Below are 21,022 nucleotides of genomic sequence, written 5' to 3'. Positions count from 1 at the left end.
ACAGTGACATGGGCACTAAAACTTATACACAATGATGAACCAGTTACATCCATGGATAACAGTATATTCACTGACTGGCTATAACACAAGTTTTTCAATTTTTTTTTCCTTTTTATGATGTTCCATTTCAAACTTTATTTGACTTGATACAAAAACAAAAAATACAATGCAGTAAAATGATATAAAATTTATCAGATATAAAAATATCTTGTCTTTAATTAATTGTAGATTGACAATATTTGTTGGGAAAAACTGATTATTATGCAAATAAAAATTATGCAAATTAGATGCATTGTTATGCAAATTGGCCGTGATGCTTGACATGAAGTCTGGGGAGAACACTGGGGACAATAGGCATTAATAAATAATAATAATAATAGGGGGCTTCATACAACCCTGCACAGGAGTACCAACACTGGAGGCCTCCCTCGCAGAGTAGGAATACACTGTCTACCAATGTTGGTATCCATGGTGACTGGCAACTGCATTCCCCTGACAAAGTGTGGAATGATGCATGCCCGCCTCGGTAATTATCGCACGGAGAAACTGACTCCACATTGGGAGAAAACGTCACCTCAACAATGAACGACTGTGAAGGTCTTAATTGCCTCAGTCGTCAATTCTGCTACATTGAGCAGGGAGTCCGACCGTGGCAACTCTCGATTTTTCTCAGTCCGCGATAGGAGGCAAGCCTCGTTTCCTTACCAAGGAAAAAAGGATTTTTATCACTCATGAAAAACAAACACATCGCTAGCTTTGGCTGGGGATTCCACTTTTAGAGCAACGCATACCAGCTCTTTGCGAACGCTTGCCCTCAGCTTCAACCCCACTTCAAAGCGCTACCACAACTGGGAATGCCACAGATCGCAAATTCAGTCGAGGCAAAATCTTGAGTTCAGTTTGCGACTATAACAAAAATGACAACACATATATTTGGGTCCCAAACTGGCAGCTCTAAGTGGCAAGATGAACGTATCTAATGTGCCGGCACATTTTTTTTTGTGCCAGGCTTTAGTAGCTTCACACGTGTGCTGGTAATTTGCATACTGCATTGTCAACATTAGAAAAAAACATGGCCGTCGTTAAGAACTATCCATCTCAATCAGAGTCCCTAATTTTCCTGCTCATAATGAACAATAACTTAAGCGAATAATAGGCTGTAACACATTTTAGCTGCCGTGTTTCCTGTTTATTCAGGATACCTAAATTAGTACACCAGTGCATTGTCTTTTCTACCTCCATGCTCAGACTCTTGACTGTTCCTTTTTTTTCTCCCAGCTCAACGGCATCGTGCCACGTAAAGAAAAACACAAACACGACACCAAAATCGTTTTCAGTCCATTTTTTTTATACTAAATATTCCAGGGCACTGTTCGGCTCTGATTGAACTGAATCAAACTCTGGCAGATCTCAGCTCTTGTTCGGCTCCCAACCGTATGAATGCATTGGAGATAATCTCCTGTTAATATGTGGCAGAAGCAGTAGTTTGGCTCCAATAGAATGCTGCCTTGTGAACATAGCAATGGTTACAGATAAAAGTATACAGTATCAATACACTAATAAGGAAGTTATAAAAAATAAACTAATCTACAAAAACAGAATATTAATGGAAAAAACAAACAAAAAACAATTCCTTCTAAAAGAAAGATGTATATTAATCCAAAATTTGTTGTCTAATTTCAAAGCATTTGTTGATATACTGTGCTACCTGGATGAAAATACTATCATTATTCAACAGTGCAGTGAACTGCTCTTCAGGAAGCAGGTTGTGAAAGGAGTCAATCACATCAGCATCTGTATCAAATAGAACACTGCATCTATTATTGTATTTGGGACACTCCACCATAAAATGAAATTTATTTTCAATGGTACCTTGGTTACACATGTCACAAACCCTGTTATTGAGTGGAGTACAATAGTGTTTGCCAGTCTCAATCTTGAGGGCATGGTCACTCAGACGGAACATAGCCAGACCATTTTTCAAATCAATATTTTTGTTATTGATGAGATATGGTTCCATACGGATATTGAATTTAAATGTTTTGTAAGTTCTGCATTTGTTTTTTTTCCTCAGACTTTTCACGAATATCACTGTGAATTTCTTCTTTCCAATGGGATGTAAATTTATGATTGAGGTTGGACTTGGTAATATTTATTTCTGTTGAAGTTAATTTATCACTTATATCAATTAAACATTCCTGTTTAATATTATTCAGCAAGTCTGTATTATAAAATATATCTCCCTAACTCGCTGTAAATTCCCATAATTGGGTTTTTTTGGGAAACTCGAAAGAGATATCTACAGTATTGAACATTAATGTCCTCAACTGGTGATTTGGATGAGAACTCGTCACCCCATACATCACTACTATAAACAAGTATCGGTCGTATTAATTTGCCAAAAAGTGATAGTGACAAGGTGATGGACAAATTGTGTATTGCGTCTAATTTAGTTTTGAGAGAAAACAGTGCAGCAAGGATGCATCTCATAGAACAATAGCTGTGGAAATCATAGCAAATGTAAATGGGCGAAAATCAAGCATGGCAATTTTGAGCATGGCGGAGTCTGGCAAGCTAGCCATGATGTTTGAATCCCGGAGAGAACACTGCAAGCCTCTTGCTAAGGTAAACTTTCAATTTACACAATACATAATCTCTTTTTACAACAATAATAGAAAGGCAGTTTTTTCTGGCAAAGCTCTCACCAGGTTACCAAGAGTTTCTCACGATCACAAAACCAGAGTCACAAACGATAATTAAAAGTGTATAAATACCATAATAAGCAAAGTTTCTTACCTATGAAATTGACGATATAAACTTTGCGCAAAGAAAGATACAATTCTGGGATACAATATCCTCGCACGAAAATGCCGGTGATTTCCACCGAAACGAGAACTGCACATTCATCATCAAAACTCTGATTAAACTCTGGTAATTTCGGGAAAAGTCTGATATTCCAGCAATTTTGCTAGTAAAATGTTAAAAATCAAAGAAAAACACAGTGAAACTTTGGCAAATCAAAAAAATAACTTGATGTGCACCTGCACACCATCAATTCTTGTCTCTGTACCAACTCTGGTGATTCAACAGTTCCAGCAATTATTTATTATAAGTACTGGTGGCCGTGATCGCAACTCACATGTGATCCCAAATAAGACTGGAAAATGCCACACACACACACACAGTATTCTCCACGTATGCGTAAATATACAGACTTCGTAAACAACGTAAATTGTACTACAAGACTTTGTATATGCTGGGTGCCATCAAAGACTGGCACTGGTGAAAGAAATCGTCAAAATACACAGTGCATATGTACGTACATTTCACGATTTGTATACATAATCATATCTGCATATACTGAACGAATACCGTGAATATACACAAAATGTATATCTGCATATACAATGACATATCAATGATTTTGCCCAGTGATAGACATTCCGTAATGACAAGCAGATATGAAACGTGTTATTTCAACAAAAGTGTTCATCTGAAATGCAGAATGACATATCATTTTCATTTCCCACCCTTGTATCATTGAACTATGATTCCACAGTGATGATCACGATGCACGTATGCATAGCATGCTGTCATGCGCATAAATGCTGCTACTAGGCAATAGTAAAGATAATAAGTTTGAAACGATGCATCACTGCTGCGAAAACCTGATGACCGACCACTTATGACGCAAACTAAAACTGCTATATGCTACTGTAAATTTCCTTATGTTCACATGGCTGGTTAGACAAGGAAAGTCGGAACTTGTATTACCTAATATAAATATGTTTAGTCATTTGTTCTCATACTGTTAGCGTGACTGTGAAGGCTAGATTTAGTAGTCGCGTTAAAAAATGTAATTTAAGAGAAAACAAAAATTGTCCTGATTTAGCTATGGCCACACAGTTATGGCATGAATTTGCCATTTTCTTAAACAAAAGGATCGTCTGGTTTGAGTTCCATTGCTGTTCCATTTACCATCATATGCTGTGATATTTCCGGAATACACTCTTTATCATCAAGTAAGAGTAAACAGTAAACAATACTATTAAAACACAGTATTCATATCATTAAAACATGACTAGGGGTATTTCTGGCTCGTACTCTCTCTAGCAACTCTTTAAATTCGAGAAATTGCGTCTTCACCAGAGCTTGGCTGGAGCTGTTTACAACAGTATTACTTTCAAGGAAACAATCCCTATTGTTTAGAAGCGTATTTATAGTATACCTGGGCCTTTAAGAAAAGTTGTTGCATTCTTGGATTATACAAACATTCCTTTCACTTTATTTTAGGTGCATCTGACATAGTTGAGCTCTACAATAAATTTTGCAACAGACTGAAATTTGTATGCATTATCTTTGCCGAAAAAACAGCTTTTCCTTTCATTTCTAAAAATTCATTAAAATATATTACACAAATGTTGAACTGTTTGAAAACATTTCTATGAAAGGAAGATGTACATCCTTAACTGATTTTGTGTGGGACCTGGGCACCTGGGGTTACAGACATCATACATTTACATACATGTGTGCAGTGATGGCTTTCTTGTGTAAAATAATTAAAGCGTGGTGGTTGTCGCGCAGCACATGTTCGAATTTCATGTAAACAAGTCATTGAAAATGACAGTCCCCGTTAAATTTTTGAAAGTTCTCTCTGTGCTCGTCATATTAAAGCGGAGGGGTTGTTGTGAGTGTGTACTTGAAACTTGAGTTCCAAGTGGCGTATACAACAGATTGTTTATTTACATCAAAACACGTGTTCCATAAAGTAGTAATATGGCCAAAAATAAAAACAGTCGTTATTCGGCCATCGTTGATCTGATTATGAAACACACTGATACATGTATGTATGATATATGTGCCAAATACGAATGAAAATGGTACATAAATTGTGGAAATATAGGAGTAAGGCCAAAAAGTCAGATGGCTGTCAATCGACCATCCTTGACCAGATGGACATGCATCCTAACATGTATAAAGTACATGTATGTGCCAAATTTGAATCATAACTGACAGAGCACATCCAAGATACCGCATAAAAAAAAAAAAGATGCCTGCCAGTTGACCATCTTTGATCCAATTGCGAAATAAATCGTCATGGACATGTATCCTAACATGTATAATCTATGTACCAAGTTTGAATGACAACTGACAAAGCATGTTCAAAATACAACATTTTCAAAAAACAAGATGGCTGCCAGTCAGCCATTTTGAATTGAATCGCTAAACCACTGTATGTGCATATGTCCCACGTAAAGTACTGGACACGTGCAATGAATGAACGGAATCGGTCCAAGGGATTCTGAGATATGACTCCGGACGGATGCACAGACGCACGTAGACCGAATTATAACTCCCCATTTTCGGACTTCGACCGAATGGGGACTAATAAACAATGTATTTTACACGCGTTGTATACGTCGCTATGAGTCCCATATCGAACAGGACGCAGCATGACGACTGCCGCCCTTTGAGAAGAGTGATGGAACATTTCTGCCCATGTAAAAAATAAATGTGGAAATTATCCAACCATGAATAATAGATTTTGCTTCCATATCAGAATTTGTTATTCTTCTCAAAGCTTTGTTTGGAATTCATGATAATTTTTATTAATTAAAACCCCATGTTGACAGCTTCTTTTACTTTAGAAATAAAGTTCCAAATTTATCTGAACAAACGCCCTGGGTCAACGTATGAATAGAATTAGAAAGCATCCCTGTTCGCTGTGAATAATTTCAGGCACAGTCCCTCCACAACCGGTTATGAAATGGTCAGATATCTATTGTTACAATGCGTGTTTTGGTTAATCTGTTGTTTATTTAACAGCTTAATCTTTGTTTATTTCGCTAGCGGTAAAATACGGACGTTCTGCTATCTTTCCCCAAGATTAACATAAAATTAGCATATCCGATGATGTAATTTCTCCCACAAAGCATTGCGTTTCTTTAGTGCGCATGCGTACTTTCAATGTTTTCATTCGTGTCAACATAGTCTTTACTTCCGTGATCGCTCTAAAATATTAGTGTGATGTGGAAATACTACGATGATTTCGTCGATTTTGACGATGAAAATGTCGATTGGCCATCAGATTTAGAGGAGGAAAGCCGCGATGTGGAGTCTGATTTAGATTACGAGCCAACAGTGGACGAAGCAATGACGGGCGACAATCCAAAATCGTTTTAAGAAACAACATACACAAAATAAAAATAAATGTGAACAGAAAACTAGCATTACTGTCTATCAGTAAATATTGATGAATATATGTATATAATCAGCGACGAAATCACGACGTTTTCAAAAATGAAACCGATCTACCGAGTGGCAGCCATTTTGTTTTACACACAAAAAAAAAAACGAGTTGCAAAATAAACGATGTCCTATAACGCAATAAACTGAATTAACCTGGTAAAATTCTATTCAATTTTAAGATAATTCGAAAAATTATCATTATATATTCGATAAAGTGTCAACAATTTGAGACAAAACTACCGACATCGTCATAACACAAATGCAATGACCGATTCTAAAACTGCGCCTGAAGTTCCCAGTCACAAATCATTTGATACCTCGGATAAAAACGACATACACGACCTAATATTCACTCAAGATGTTAATGGCAACTAAATAAACTCAAATAATAGCGTCAATTACGAAATATATTTGAAGAAACTATTACACTACGTTGATTTCTCCGACTCGACCAACGACCGACCTCAGTGTGAGCGCTTCAGCGTGAACTATGACGTCATCACTTCAGCTGGAAGGCTGAAACATGCATTGTTTCTCGATCTAAGCTCGTTCACACCTTTTGACAATAGCGTTTCATAACCGGTTGTGGAGGGACTGTGTTTCAGGGCCATGTAGTTGAAAGTCAATGTCAATTTGTATCCTGTTTATATATAATATATTTACTACCACATTAGTTTTTATGCTTTCTATTTATTATTTGTTTATTTTATGTCAACCATAGGCGATATTTTGAGGGGGCGATGTTTCCTATAAATATGCTTAGACTTAGTATAGATGTAGGTGATCTTTCTAGAACTGTCAGTAGTACTGCATGCTAAAATAAACAGGCAATTCCAAGTTCAAGACCTCTGTTTCATGATCACACATACATGTAAAGTCATTAAATCCTCAATCATCATACAATATACTTACAGGGTAAATTATTTCTATTTCTTTCATGCATTCACAAGCAGTCCTTCTGGTTTGCCTACTTGCACCATCATTGATTCGACTTATCACACCAAGCAGTAGGTCAACAAACTCTAGAAACAATTTAGTTTGATGTTCCTGAAGGTGAAACAATAATGGTAAAATACTTTTTGCTTGGAATTTATTTTCGCTAAAGGCATTACTCAGTGAAAATAAAATCCTTTTTTACTATATTTTATATTCAACTCATCAAAAATCAGTGAAAAATCAGTAAAAAACACCATACAAAACACACAAAAAGTCTTTTCAGCGAAAATTAATTCCAGCTATATTTTAGAGTAAATAGACTTTTATATGTGTAAAATATACAATTAGGAAAGGTCAAACTAAATTTTCTAAAACAAGCAGCCTGTCAGCTGAGATAGCTCCGCTGTTAGCAATACAATTACACATTTCAATTAAAGATCTGAAAATATCATTAGAAGCAATTGTTTTCAACAAAAATTCGAAAATATCCCTTTTTACCAAAAATGACAAAAATATTCACTAAAATTGGATAATTGAAGATATCATCACGAAATGAACAAATCTGAGCGATGTCCACATGTAGTACCTATATATGTATAATATCAAAGCAATTGCACTTGCGGTTTTTAACAAGAAGTTGAAAATATTACTTTTTACCAAAAATGACAAAAGAATTCATTCAAATTAGATAATTAAAGATATCATCACGAAATGAGCAAATCTGAGAGAGATCTACCCAAGGTGCCTATATACACCAAATTAGAAAGCATTCAAAATTACGGTTTCAAAGAAGAAGTCAAAAATATCAATTTTGACCAAAAATCACAAAAATATTCAGCAAAAATATAAAATTTGAGATTTTGACATGGAATGAACAAATCTGAGAGATATCTACCCAAGGTACTTGCATATCAAACTTGAATACATTCTGACTCACGGTTTCGAAGAAGAAGTTAAAATTGTAAAGTTGACACCGCCGCTGCCGCCGACGACGGACGATGAAGAGAATTCTAATATTCTAAGAATTGATGTTTAATTTAACTATGTTTCAGTTACAATACATGAACAGTATACTAGTATACAGTTGTATCCCATAATGCAATGTACATGTACATATAGTATGGTTCAAGCGTAACATAAAAATTATGTTAACTTTAAGCTGCCTTAAAACTAGCATAGATTACTTTCAAAACTGCTGTATTACCTAAACTCTTTGTTGAATAACAATGCTTTGTCTACTGTATTCACAATACTACCATAGTTGTCCGGATAAGCGCCCATGCCCAGGCAAACGCCCACCCCCTAATTTTGATATAATAAAGAAATTAAGGCCATGTCCATACACCCAGGGGGTCTTTTTCTACACTTGTAATATAAAAATAGCAAAATCTATTTTCTGTTCGTTGTATCAACAGTTGACTTCGTCAATTGCATAAAATGAGGGGTGAATGCAAAATAGCCATGACAGCAAAATAGGGAATTTCGTGCTCTGCCTTCAGGGCACCGTAGTTTATGTAGTTTACATTTATGTTTCAAGATTTTTTTATCAGAATCATAACAATCAGCAAGTGTACAAAATGTATATTGAAGCAGAAATGGTAGTTCGCTTTTTGAAATACCTCGTGGCCAGGAAAAAGGCTCATTAGTTTGTGTTTCCTTGGAAACGATTCAAGCAAATCTTACAGTATCAAGAGCAATGAAGCAAGTGTCACACTTGTTCAGATTTAGTGTCATCGACAATGAAACCAATGTTGCAAATATTGTAACAACCCGTACCCCGGAGAGTGGTTGAAAGCACGTTGTTTTGGCTTTATAAAATATTTAGTAGCAGCTCGCGAATCCATAACTGGGGCCAGCAATTTCGCAATGTCACGCCGATGACTTGACCTCTATGAGGGAACACAAGTAGTGATGTAATTTCTTAGCCAATCAGTAAAGCTTAAAGGTCAAACATGATAGAGAAGAGTCATTTGTACGCGACCCCATTTTTCTTGTCTCTTTATTGTGATTAGACATGCCAAGCTTACAGACAGCGAAATCCATGGATTAAAAGTGCTAAGTCAAAATTGTTTGAGCCGACATGGACGAACTTCAAGACGAAGCTGTCGGGATTTTGTTGGATGGTGACAGTGATGCCGACTTGGACTTTGAGGGTTTGACTTTGACGAAGATGGCAATGAACGTGCAAATAGAGACCTGAGAAGCTTTTTTCAAACAACTATGAACTTTAATTTCCACTGTGTAAATTTGACTGTTGATCCGGTATTTGTCAAAACCGGAAATAATTGTATGCAGTTTTTTGGCAATTTTCCATGTTCAGAACCGAACAACATTAGCATTAGATAATCTCATTCTACTAGGAATTATAAATACAGATATTTTCAGGCACTATTCCAGTAGGATTTTGTTATCATATTTACTCAAAAGTTGCTGTTCAGTCAAAACCAAATAATATTGCTGGCTGAAAGCCTACACAGATAGCCAATATAAATGGCACAAAATGGCATCTGTCGATAATGTTTTAGGTCTAAAAATGAAACAAAAACTCATTGCTTTAGATTGAGTGTGATAAACAAAACAAAAGACGTACCAACTGATTATGCTCAATAAGTATGGTTGTTATGGTAACAAGTATATGGCTTTTGTAAAATGATGCTTCTTCTGTGCTAGTCTGATGATAGATATTTGTTAGTGAGCCAATAGTCTGTTCCACACTGAAAAACACACAAAAAATATTACATAAACATGAATGCCATTTTTTGGATGTACCAATTGACTAAAGAAAACAGATAAGCTGAACATCAATCTTATTGACCATTATTCTTGCCATGTTTGTGTTTGTCTCAGCAATTTCACTTCTTTAACATTGACTGATTTAGATGAAACAATGATACAATGAGCATATAGTGATACAGTTGTGCCCAAGGACAGTAGGTAACAGTTCCTGGGTTAATACAATACTAGAAATAATACATGAATATTTTCCTTCTTGGATAAAATAAGTTATAAGTAACATTCTAGAAATGAAATCAAAGAAAGCTTAGAAAGAACTCCCATGTGCTGAGAGTATTGGAGACACATTAAATATAATTCGAAATTACTTAGCTGAAAACTAATTATGCAAATCAGAAAATTAATATGACCAGATTTGAGTGTAAAACTAATGAGGTCTGCGCAATGTAACAGAAAATCTATGTCTCCAAGTTTAATTGAAATGTGATTAGAACCAAAAAATTATGAATTATTATGCTTATTAGGGAATTAATATGAACAGATTTTTACCCCAAACTAATTAGGTTTGTACATTGTCCTAGAGCATCTTTGTACTAAGTTTCATTGAAATGGAATAATTAGTACCGTGAAAACTCCAAAATTTCGACCGCCTATTTATTTGCCGGGTTTCGGTGTTTTATTTACCTCAAAATTTTCGACTCCACTAAAAATTGCCGACTCATTCTTATTCGAAAATTGAGACCAGTTTTAGTTTTCTCCCAAACGAAAAAAAAAACGATGTGAGCGTTCAAACGGGACCTTCCTCGAAGGCATGAATCCGGGTTTCTGATTGACTGAGAGATTTTTATTTTATTGGTAACGAAAATATATTCTAAATAAACGAAGTTTCAAATAAAAACGAACACAAAAATCTCGGCATGCTGCGTTTCTGAATTGTTGATTATTACTGTACTCAGTAGTGATTATAATAATGTACACAAAATAAATTTGTTGAATGGTTATGAAATACAAAAAAAAGTCAACTTAGTTTCATCGTAAGCGAATGATTCCGGTCTCGTATAAACGTTTGATGCTGTAGGATATCCGTCATGTTCTCTTAGGTCAAATAGGTCAAATCGCTAATTAACCAATCAAAAAGCTGGATGATGCCAACGTGTTCAAATTACCATAGCTTATTTAAATATGTTAATGTTATTGAACGCAATGCGGAAGAGATTGATGTTGTAGTACGATATTTTGGCTTGGATTTTGATGCGAAAACGGCATGATTTTTTTTAAATAAAAAAATTAGTTGTTTTTAAAAAATAAACTGGTCATCTGAATAATAATTTAACATTGTTCACAGTGATAACAGCTCATTCTCGAAAGGAAGCTTACCCGCTCACGCTAGTCACGATAAAAATCATACACGTGTACTCTTGAATAGACAGACGTCAATGACTACGGTAAAACTTAGACTCTATTTTAGCCGGCAGGATTGATTGAAATGTCCGAAAAATGACGCCAAAATACACCTTAAAAGTCCCTTTTTATTTTCTTAAATCCCATTTTATTTTTTAATCCAAGGGCGAATTTACGGCAGAATTTGGTCCCTCAAATAAGGGACACGTGAGCTTTGGTTCTAACCGGATACATTGCACTGGGTCGGGGAGATAGTTTGCTAAACTTCCATGTATCTTTTGTCCAATGGGTACCTGTACTTCGAACATTCGCAAGTTTTCCTAGGTAGTGCGAGACAGCTTTGTCTTTTGACCTATTAGTTTTGTGCTGACCTCTTCTCCGCGTCTTGATGTTTTGTTTTGCTTGTCATAATACTCACTGATTGATGACTTTGTTTGGATTTTGAGTTACAACTCGGCCACGACCTTTGCTTTTACCGTGAAACATGAGGAAGTTTACGTCAATTGACGGACATTGCATTTTTTAAAAACTAATGAAGCACACTGTCTATCATCCCCATTTTTTCATTTGCTGATTTCTATTCTGAAAAATTCGACCGTCCGAAAATGCACCTTAATTTTGACTCTAAAAACACGTCACATTTCTAACACCAATTATTTAAAACCGGTCAAAATTTTTGAGTTTTTACGGTACTTTAGATATCAGTGTGAAAGCTTAAAATTGGTTAATTATGCAAATTAGGTAATTAATATGTACAGATTTTAACCCACAATTATTCAGGTCTGTCTATTGTCCTACAGCATCCATGTACATTCATTGATATGTGATGTATAGTACCTGAGATATCAGTGTGAAAGTTGGTTAATTATGCAAATTAGGTGATTAATATGCACAAATATTTACCGGAAACTAATTGGGTCTGCATAATTCTAGATTCATTGAAATGTGATGATTAGTACTTTAGATATCAGTAGAAAAGCTGAAAATTAATTATGCAAATTAGGTAATTAATATGCACAATTATTTACCCTAAAACTATCAATCTCTGCATAGTCCTTGAGTATGTAAGTACCAAGTTTCATTGAAATGTAATGCTAACTACTTATATCAAATGCTGAAAATTAATTAATTATGCAAATTAGGTAATTAATATGTACTGATATTACCATAAAAACTATCAGGTCTGTGCAGTGTCGTATGACATCTATGTACCAAGTTTCATTGAAATGTGATGATTAGTACTTGAGATATCAGTGGAAAAACCGAAAATTGACTAATCATTATGCAAATTAGGTAATTAGTATCCACGGATTATTACCAAAAACTAATCAAAACCTAGCATTAGTTCAGAGCATCTATGTACCAAGTTTCATCAAAATCCAATGAGTGGTTGTTTAGATATCAGTGGAACAGTCATGGAACCACTAAAAAATAGCTAATTATCATGCAAATTAGGTAATTAATATGCACGGGTTTTTACCAAAAATTAATCAAATCTGCGCATATGTTCAGAGCATCTATGTACCAAGTTTCATCAAAATCCAATGAGTGGTTCTTTAGATATCAGTGGAACAGTCATAGAACAGCTAAAAATTAGCTAATTATCATGCAAATTAGGTAATTAACGAGCATGGATTTTTACCAAAACCTAATCAAATCTGCGCATTGGCCCAGAGCATCTATGCACCAAGTTTCATCAAAAACTGATGTATGGTTCTTGAGATAGCAGTGGAACAGTCGGACACACATACACACATACACACATACACACACACACACACACACACACACACACATACAGACACACTAACTGCAAAGACTCCCATTTTGTGCTTCGCACATGGGAGTCAAAAACAGTACTACGAGCATTGCTGTGGTGACTCAAACTCGTACATGTATTGGTTTTCCGTCTTGCTCGAACTCAGAGTTTTAGAAAACGTACGTCTAGCACGTACATGTACAAGACATGGCAGTGCGCTTTTTGAAAATGGTTTGCATGTAGGACACTTTAACTCCACTCTTCAAAATAAATAGACAGGGTATGACACAACCAAAGCTAACCAAGAGAACATGTGACCTACAATTTTTCTTCAAATGCTCATACCATTGTTTACGTGTCCATGTACCATGATTATTATGCATGTCTGCAGTTTATAAATCAAGGTACACACCATGTTAAATTATTCAAAAACATAATTCACTAATCTGAGCTCAATATTGAATGTTTGCTGTGAAACGCAGAAACTTTTAATTAATAATCGCTGTTGTGCAGTCACTCATGATGCATCGCTGTAACCAGATGTGTAGCTGCCATCTGTGCATTAATAAAGTTAGTTTGATGTGGGCGAAATAATCTTACCGGCAATAAAACAACAATATACCCTTGCAATACTGCAGCTACTGACCGACTTCCTGGGTGACTCTGATTTTGAACAATATTTGTAAAGCTGATTTCAGGGTGAGGTAACTCAAAAAATAGGCTCGATCAAGCAAAGTTTTCAATATATGTACATGAAAAATTTGGTTTATTTCTGTACTAGTATTTATAAAGATTTTTCAAAACTATCACATAAAAATTACGTACCATTTTACACTAAAATAATGATGATGTGGTTATTTGGCACTCAATTGTCAACTACGAATAACAGGTACGTGGGGTGTCCAAAAATAGAATGTGCGGTGTCATACCCCATCTATTTTATAGCCCTTTAGCAGATTTTCTCATTTATAGCAGAACACTAACGTGCGCGCAATCATGAAGTGGGAGCGCATGCAATTCATCTGTGGCGGCGCTGTTGAATATTTTTTTAATAACTCTCATGTATGCCGCTATTGATAACTTACGGCTTTCTCTATTCATCCAGTATGTGTCAAATCGATGAAGAAATTAAATTAAATTAGTTGGCTTACAAATGTTAAAACATCATCTAACCATACTCTTTGAACATGTTTTGGATACATGCAATACTTAAGGTGCAGTACTGCTAGTTGGACAAGGGGCAAAACACTAATCCCAAGTTGGCACTGAACCATCTCTCTACTGAAGACAATGTGTGAATAATAAATTATTAATTTTACCTGGTATTACTAATAAGCAAATCTGATGAATTTTCTTGCAAGATATCTAGTAACTGAGTTTTGAGAGTTTCACCAATGTCTTCAGAAAATAGAGCCTGAGAACAAACAAAAAAATTACTATAGATACACTGTACATGTATTAATCTTATTTTAGACCAAAAGTTTCATTGACAGCATTAATTAAAACAAAATGGCCACCAGTCGGCCATTTTGAATACATCTATATATATATAACATGATGGATAATGAATATAAAAAATTTGAACATAATCAGTCAAAGCATGTCAGAGATATGGCTCTAAGAGCACATTCATTAAAACAAAATGGCTGCCAGCCATCCATTTTTAATCCAATCTGAAAATTGAAATGACATGCATCAAGGTCTAATAACGTCCAACGTATATACCAACATATGACTGAACAAAATCTGTCCATAAATGCCAAGATCCGGTTCTGGAATGCCAGAAATGCTTGATGATTTTTTTGATGATTTTTTAGCAAATCTGAGAGAGGTCTACCTGAGGTACCTATATGTATATATTGTAGTATCAAAGCAATTATAATTGCTGTTTTAAACAAGTTGAAAATATCACTTTTTACCAAAAATGACAAATATATTCACCAAACTTTGAGAATTGAAGATATCATCTTGAAATGAACAAATCTGCTAGAGGTCCACGTTTAGTACCTACAGTGTATATACATGTAAATAAATAATATCAAAGCAATCAGACTTGCGTTTTTTAACAAGAAGTCGAAATTAGGCAGAGGATTCTCCGAACTCACCTATTCACATACATGTAGTTCATACTCACCATAGACTCTGATCAGTCAAAATGACTGTTTTGAACTGTAGGCATTAATCAGTGATTCTGCCAATGACTGAGAGATAGAATATAGGGAAGCCCCATGACCCCAAGATTCTTTTCCCTTACATCACAAACCACATGACCGAGGCCATATGGCGGCGCCATTGCGGCTGGATATCCACTCTGGTTCCTTTCTTTCCGCATCAAGGACTTAGACCAAATCTACGGAAAGAGTGGGGTGGTGGTGGGGGGGGGGGGGGGGGGCAGAGTCTATGAACTACATGTAGAAGATTGGAATGAGTATCACCTAATGATGCCATGCAAAAGTTATACCCCTGATAGAAATATATTATTTGAAATGGCAAAAAACAGAATCTTAAAATTTTTCACCAAAGACACAATTCATAGTCTTGCTAAACCAACATTGGTCTAACATTCCCAGTAGCAAGGTACCTAAAGACATGTTTTGATATAAGACAGCAACCCCAGTGACAATTTTCTTTCACAGTCAAGTTTTGCATTTTGTTTTCTATCTTTTTATAGTATAATAATGTAGTCTTAATATTTTTTTATCTGTAATGTATTAGCTTAGATTTTTTTATTTTATTTTATTTTTTTATAATCATTGCTAATCCCTCAGAGGAATGTGTAAATGTTAATGAAATTATTATTATTTAGTTAATGACCCAGCACATTAGTGATTGGCTTTGGCTAGTTGAAGTGGTTTTAGAGGGGTGACTCGCTAGAAGTATTCGCTGTTACTCCGGACTTTTCGGGTTTATACAACACTTACATGTTATTGTCTTGTTTGCATTTGTACAATGCGAAAGAGAGGTTTATTGTCAAAATATATATGGGTGCTTGTATGCGTATTGAAACTATAAAAAATTTGACTTATGTCACAAAACTATACGTTTTGACGACTTATATGCGATTGTAAGATTATATTTCAGGTATACTCAAAGTGAATCTCAGCACAGTGTTTTTTATATATGTTATGGTTTGGTTAATAATTTTCTGGAAACTGTACTTATTTATTGTTCATAGTTTCTAAATTTCAGTTTTTATTGTTCATATTTATTTACAGTAATAAAACAGTTTTCTGTTCTGAAACTATTATGATTGTGTACATGACAACTACAATGTATATCACTTGCTGTTTATCATCCATATTTCGATATCCCAAAATATCTGGTAATTCTAACTAACTAGTACTTTTTCGCAAAATTTGCCCAGCCTTGTTTCTAATCCCATATTGTCCTTAACAGTGAAGGTTAATGCAGATACTGTATATTGTAAATTACGCACAGAGGTAACATTACAATACATATCTTTTTACATTCCCTTGTATTACACAACAGTCTTTGTGCTGAGGCAGTTATGGTTCACAACCATCACCAGTTCTCTTGTTGCACATAGGATTATCACACTGTGACACATCCGGAACCATCCGGACGTCCCAGTAGCGCTCATCCCCACTGACCTCTAATGACCGCGCCATTTTGATAGCATCATAATGCAATTGTTGATGGGCTTAGACATATTACGAAACGACCCAAAAACTAGCCAAACGAGCCAAACGATCCAAAAACGAACCAAACGAGCCAAAAACGAACCAAACGATCCAAAAAACGAGCCAAAATGAAAACAACAAATCGTCAAACTGTCCAATTACCGCGATATTATTGCGACAACTATTTTAATGAGCACATCGACCGATGAGGGCGCTGTTCTCATCTGGATTCTCGCTGTCCAGAATAACGGAATAACGGAATAATAACATTACACAGAATAATTAATAATAAACAATAAATAAATAAATCAATAAATACAAGTTTATTATTATTACCAAATTTATTATTTTTTTAATGAATACATGTCTGCGCGTCGTTGCAATATAGAACGTTTGTGACATACCTCAGCCCCGAGAATATGGCTACTGCGTGACCCTCAATGGAAGGGTCGCAGAGAATCCGGAATCACAGACATGTACATTGGGCTAGTCTTTGCTTTAATATGCGTATTTAATTGTATGGAAAGTTTTTATATATTTATTTCATGCTTTCAATTCCCACACTGGGGTTCTTTCTAAGTTTTCTTTGATATACAGTGGAACAGAGAAAATATTAACCTATTAAAAACTAATCGATAATGTGCTTCATTCACTTATTCAAGGCCATAGGCCCCAAAAAAGTTGTACAGGTTGCTTATTGTAAACAAAATAATAATATATATGTACATTTACAATCATCATATTAAAATAACAACAATTCTGTAATTTCGCTCCTTAACTTTAGGGCTTGAAATACAAAAGCTGCAAGCCGCATCAAAATATTTGTATCTTCTGATTTCATTAAGTCAATGAACTTATTAAAAGTAGGTGGACTATAAAAGAAATACGGTAAGTACTTGTCTCTGAAATTTGTAAAAAATGTACAGACTAAAAGAAAATTCATTCATTTTCAATTTGGTTCAAGTCACAGAGAGTACAAACCCTTTAATCTATTTCCGTTTTTCCTCGGTTAGCTACAAGCAAACAATGGGCTGAGCACCGGAATCTTGATAAATAGCTTCTATGTTTACAGATATTAACTGAAAATATATAATGCTCGGGTGTAATTGTAGTTTTGAATTCTCTGTCCCCAACCCATTCACGATGCAAGAAATATTTGAATCTTTCGCAAAAACATCCATAAATATATTTATATTTTTAACCTCCTGGGCATGCCATGTTTCATCTAAGTTTTTTCACTTCAGCTACCCATGTTTTCTTTGAACTGAACCCTGACTCTTCTATGTTATACAGCATATTGTAACATTTGCGTGGATACCTGGAAGGTGGCATATTGGCCAATTTCGCCCAGTATTTCACACACTGCTTTGCTGTATAAAAGTAAATGGGATATCTCCCACAGTCACCCAAACCGCTCTGTTTGAAATGCCTAGAAATCGTCTGCAATTATAATACTGGACTCGCTCTAAAGTGTCATATTTCCTAAAACCCCATATCTCTGCCGCGCAAGACCATTAAATCGAAAATTTTGAAAATTTTTTTATAGGGCAGGGGACCTATTTTTCTCGTATTTTTTGAGATGGCAATAAATTGTTTTATTTTTGCTTGTTGGGCCAAAACGTTAGTTGCCGAAGACCACTGCAACCTGCAGCAAAAATACAGTACCTAGATATTTGTAGTATGACACCACTTCTACGGGCTGGTCCCCATAGTACCACTTCTCAGAATTCATTAGATGACTGCCATCAAGATTTTTTAAAAGCTATAACCTTTGTCTTTTCTATGTTTACCACCATTTTCCACTTTTCGCAATATGAAACCCTACTATTGAATCAGAGAACATTGTTACATCATCCACGAATAATAAGCAAAATAATTCCGTATCATGCGGGGAAAGTTGAGTCCCATGTTGTTCCATTGTTTCCAGTTCAGTTACCAACTTGTTGATAAAAAAAAGGAGAATAAAAAGGGGCTCAACATACAGCCTTGGCGAACACCAATTGGACACTCAAAATAATCTGTAAAACCACCAACGGTCCTTACAAATGACTTAACATTATAATACATACTTGTCCAACTTTTGAACATTTTACCACTTATTCCTCCTTTTAATAAGGTATACCAAAGTCTTTGTCTCTCTACTCTGACGAAGGCCTTCAAAAAGTCTACAAAGGCACTATAGAATTTATCCCGTTTCTGGACAATGGATTGAATAACAAACACATTGTCAAAAGTGGAATAACCACGTTTAAATCCTGCATGTGCCTCGTCTACCTTTCGAAAGGCCTCCGCCCAGAAATAAAGCCGTTTATTTAAGATGAATGTAAAAATTTTCCCTAAAACATTGAGTAACGAAATCGACCTGTAGTTTCCTGGGTCGTCTGAATCTCCTTTCGTGTGAATGGGTACAACAATTGCCCTCGCCCAATCATGTGGAAAATTACCAGAGTCAAAGATATTATTAAAAATAATGTTTAGGTAAGAGGTTAGAATATTTATTGATGCCTTGAAATACTCCCCAATAAGACCGTCCGGTCCTGCTGTTTTTCCGTTTTTTAAGGAATTTACGCTTTGGCGAATCTCTTCCTCCATAATAATCCCATTTAAAAGGTCCCAGTCTATTTCCATATTTGTGTCAGGGAGAAAAACTTAGGCTACATCGATCATATTTTCTATATCCTTTGCTGAAGGGAAATCTTCTACATTTGAACAGGAGAAGAAAGTACTTAAGGTAGCGGGACTATTATTTGCATACTTGTTTTCATCTTCTAATTGTGACCAAATGACTACAAATAGACCCAGGAGAAGTATATATTTTTAGAATTGCCAGACTTCAAGCTTTTCAAAGGTGTGTTTGCCATGCCCGTATCTGCATTCTACGGTGCGTTACTTAATCAAAAGTGAAAAATTACTTTTTTTGTAAAAAAAATAATTACGCATTTATGCTGGTGATCAGAAGTTTTTTTTTTCACTTTTCCTAGTTGTTCAATAGTCTGGTAAATTGAATGTGTCTGGTCAGTTTTATTCAAGCAACGCGTTTTAAGAAGTAGTGTCCTGAATTTTAATTTCTGTTTTACTCGCATTGCCCCCAACTCAAACCACAACACATTGGTAAATAATCCATGAAATAGTTTGTCTGGACACATTCAAGTTCCTCTCATTGTCACCTTAAAGCCGTGAAAATTTGGTGTTAATCCGACGACAATAAGTATACGTTATTTTTTGTTAAAGACCTTGTATTTTGAAAAACTCAAACTCCTAGAAAACGTCCATGAAGTAACAGCAAAGATTTTCAAGCTTGTTTATCGGCACAAACGATTTGTTTTCCCATCAAGGTCTGTTTTAACATGTGTAGGGGGCATCCAAATGTGTAAGGCTATTGGAAACCAAAAAAATAAAGGAATGGGATAGCTATAGTTCAATAAAATCGGCAGATGAAAACACCAAAATCAATGATTTTTTTCAGTGGCTGTGTGACCTTATGTCTGACACATTCATATGCAAATGCTAATCTGTGAAATGAACAGGGGCGGAGACAAACCACTCAAATCAGCTACTGATAACACATCCTAACATTGCTTTGTCTTGAGTTAATCTTTGAAACTTATAGGCACACAGATTAAACCTGTGTTGTTGATTTTGGAAAACACTACTGAAGCTGCATTGCTTCCCTTCAGAAAATCTTCATTTTAACCAACTTACATGACATTCTAGTTTACGTTGACTTTATCAGATGAAAGTTTATAGTGCATTTCATCAATTAATAAATAAATGTGAAAATCGTAATTTTCAACACAAATAATACCTTAAGTATTCAAACCACTGGTCGGATGACATTGACAAGGTCAATCTAACCGGACCAGTGGAATAATTAATGCATTTAAGAGAAGACCAAAATGACTTGAAAGTGATACATTCAATATCTGATCTTAGACAATTTATATATTCAGATTTCTTTGTACGGCATTTAATCTTATAACTGTTACGTTTTGCTCGATAGTCTTGCAAGTCAGTGATGTCGTTTGTATTGCGGAATTTTCTCAATGCTTTGTACACCTGTTTTTTACATCCTCTACAATCCGCGTCAAACCAAGGTGCCTGTGTTTTGGGGGCATAATTGAAAAGTTGGCGACTTTGAGAAATAAATCAGAGGATAATATTACATAATCGACAGTACTGGTTCCATTTGTGGTAATACATGTAAACTCACCAATACGAGCATCATTCCCCACCCTCCCATTTAGAATATGTACATTAAATAAACAGCACAGGGACAAAAGTCATCGCCCAAAGTTGTTTACAA

At 35.4% G+C, this 21,022-nt stretch overlaps 1 protein-coding gene across 1 annotated transcript in view; it reads right to left on the bottom strand.

Annotated features, from left to right (window-relative positions):
* LOC102805317 (AP-5 complex subunit beta-1-like) overlaps positions 1 to 21,022 on the bottom strand; it is a 158,826-nt gene that overhangs the window by 129,513 nt on the left and 8,291 nt on the right. Inside the window, exons 2-4 of the mRNA XM_085504580.1 lie at positions 14,398 to 14,492; positions 9,776 to 9,899; positions 7,162 to 7,296 (exon numbers count right to left, since the gene is read on the bottom strand). Coding sequence (XP_085360706.1) covers positions 7,162 to 7,296; positions 9,776 to 9,899; positions 14,398 to 14,492 — 354 coding nt within the window. The remainder of the gene's footprint in view (positions 1 to 7,161; positions 7,297 to 9,775; positions 9,900 to 14,397; positions 14,493 to 21,022) is intronic.

This window comes from Saccoglossus kowalevskii, chromosome 10 (assembly GCF_978046115.1).
Source record: "Saccoglossus kowalevskii chromosome 10, keSacKowa6.1, whole genome shotgun sequence".
Lineage (NCBI taxonomy): Eukaryota > Metazoa > Hemichordata > Enteropneusta > Harrimaniidae > Saccoglossus > Saccoglossus kowalevskii.
The sequence above is the reverse complement of the archived record's forward strand: the minus strand, read 5'-3'. Positions and strand labels throughout refer to the sequence as shown.